The sequence below is a fragment of the Callospermophilus lateralis genome, chromosome 10 (genome assembly GCF_048772815.1).
Source record: "Callospermophilus lateralis isolate mCalLat2 chromosome 10, mCalLat2.hap1, whole genome shotgun sequence".
NCBI lineage: Eukaryota > Metazoa > Chordata > Mammalia > Rodentia > Sciuridae > Callospermophilus > Callospermophilus lateralis.
Window position 1 is genome coordinate 121,538,554 of NC_135314.1, and position 2,720 is coordinate 121,541,273.

At 46.9% G+C, this 2,720-nt stretch overlaps 1 protein-coding gene across 1 annotated transcript; it reads left to right on the forward strand.

Moving 5' to 3' along the window:
• Nucleotides 1-523: 523 nt before the first annotated feature.
• LOC143642189 (proline-rich protein 23C-like) lies at nt 524-1,252 on the forward strand. Its single transcript, XM_077110350.1, has one exon. The coding sequence runs from the start codon at nt 524-526 to the stop codon at nt 1,250-1,252; it is 729 nt and encodes a 242-aa protein (XP_076966465.1).
• Nucleotides 1,253-2,720: the final 1,468 nt, after the last annotated feature.

Sequence of the window (2,720 nt, forward strand, 5' to 3'; positions counted from 1 at the left end):
AAGTAGCCTTTGGGTGGGTCAGCAGGTGGGGATTACTAGATGCAGGGATCTTTTTGAGTGTTTTCCCCAGAATCCTGGAAAACAAGAATTCTAACATTAGCAATCTTGAAATTCGATGCCTGTTTTTATCCCTCCACCCAAGAATAACCAGTGATTCTGCCCCCCAAGGACCCATACAGGTATTTCCCCACAGCCAAAGCTATTAGCCAGCCGACTCCTCCCATCTAGGGGCGGAGCTCCGTAGGGGCGGGGCTTAGCGTAACAATGGAGCTTGGGTTGCTCAGGCAACATAACTGGCCCTCCAGGGCGCATCCGGGTCAGTGCATAGGAGCAAGGTTCCAAAGCCAGACGCCAAGCACAGCAGCGGGCGCAGATCCACAGAAGCCAGGACTGCGGCCCACCCGAAAGCTTAGCGCACCTCACCTATCCTCCTGACCCGACTGTCACTGCGCGCAGCAACTGCCACCTGTGCTCCGCACTCACTTTGCCCCGAAACGGGAGCATCCACCACAACGCCTTCGACATGGTGGGCATTCGTCCACGAAGCCCCAGCGCCTGCCCCGCGCCCTGGGGGGGACCACAGCCTGAAGGACCTGGTCCTGCCAAACGCCGCCGACTAGACGACCCTGCAGACCCCGCAGAGCCCCCAGCGGCACCCAACCTGCAAAACTCTGCAGCATCAGCAGCAGCAGCCAACGCCACCGCGCTCCCCTCCGTGGTGGTTCTGGCAGCGGGCTGCTCCTTACAGGTACCCATGGACGACGGCCACCTGGTGCTACAGCCTGCGCCATCCTCGGTCCTGCAAGTGAATCTCCAAGGACACAACCTCATTCTGATCCCTGAGGGCCTCGTGGGAGCCACCGACCAACGCCCAGGAGGCCAGGGAGACTGTCCTGAAGACCCGGAACTGGGCGCCTTCCTGAGACCCCTCGGTGAGAACAGGGTCGTCGAGCAGGGATTCTTCTGCGAATTTATGCCAGAGATCGTCAGAAAAATAGAGGAGTTCGAGGAGCAATGGATGGACCCTCCAGCCGGCCCGCGGGGGCCCATCCCATATCTCCCTGCTTGGGCCCCCACCCCTAGTCCAGTGAGGCGCTCTTCTAATCCCGCCTACGACGTGGATTTCCACCTTCTGAGGCCCTTCCCCACCTCACCACTGCAACCTCTACCTCCCTCTCCAAGTTCAAGTCCCCAGGCGCCTCCTCAGTGCTCTCCACGCCCTAGGAGCAAAGCCTGCAGATGTCTCTTCTAGGAAGAAAGGAACTTCTCCCCACCCCACCACCGGACCCAACTCCTGGACACTCTCCTGGGGGGCATGCTGGATCCTCAGAGCCCCTCAATAGTCAGCAATTCTGTGCTGACAATTGTTTTTTCTGTACCGGATTGTAAGGAAATAAAGACTTCAGGAAGAGAAGGCAGACTCCACAATTCATCTTGGAAATGGAAAATCTTCAGGGAAACCAAAAACTGTGTTTTCAGATTTTAGAGACTTCTTCACAGGATCATTCTCTAAACACACACACACCATTTCCCTGCATTTTGTAGACGTTGTTTTCTCTCAAAATGCACTTTTTAACTCATATCACCACTCCCCTCTTTTTCCCCCAAACCAAGAAATCATTGGATTTCTTATGCTGTGAGTTTCCTTCTGTGTTTTCCCATGGATTTATGAAGACATTCAGCCATAGCATGTCTAGTTCTTGATTTTTCCAGCTGCTGCCCCAGTGAACTGCCAAACAGTATGATGGTTACTACATCTGATTGTATGGTGTTTGTTCTCAGCAGTCTCTTAACCTGTTGAAGAAATTCTCTTCCAATTTTACTTCTTAATGTAAATGAGATTTATGTGGAATTTTATCCGATGTTGTCCGCATGCATTGGAATATATTTTTTAAATATATTCATCTGGTGATTTAAACCAATAGACTGATGGAAATGTTTGCTTTACTGCTATTCCACAGTGTTTTCTACCATTTAAATAGTATGCTGATTTTTTTCTAATGTAAATAAAACTTGTAACATTTGAAATGTTAATTTATTACCGTGTTTGCTTCATTTCTATAAAGTAAAATATTACAAAACTGAAGTCAAAGGGTCATTTCATTTCAAAACTTCAGTAACTATTCAGATTGACCAGCGAACCTTACTAATTATTTTAATTATTTAGTTGTAGCTGAACAGAATACCTTTATTTTATTTATTCATCTATTTTTTATGTGATGCTGAGGATTGAACCCAGTGCCTCCATGGACTAGGCAAGGGTTCTATTGCTGAGCTACAGCTCCAACCCCACATTACCAATTCTTTCCTACCTTTTTATTATTTATTTTTAAAACTCCTTCAAGGTGTTTATTATCAGTGGCTGATGGAAAATTCTCCATCAAAAGTCGTCATTTTTGAGCATTGGGTATCTGTCCAGGAAAATCAGGGTACTGGGAAAGGAAGCTCACAGTGTCCAACTTTATTGCCCTCAACCTCCATTCAACTGTGGTTTTAATGGTGGCAAAAACCATTATTTTGGAACTGAAAAGGTCTTCTAGCATAAAACTATTCATTCCTATTTATACCGGGACGCAACACTCTCTAAAGAAACCCAGAGTGCCTCATCTCTTTTTATTTCATTTTCTCACATTTTATTGGTATGTTATAATTATTTGTATTTATGTCATAATTTTTATTTATTTTTTATTTTTTATTGGTCGTTCAAAGCATTACATAGC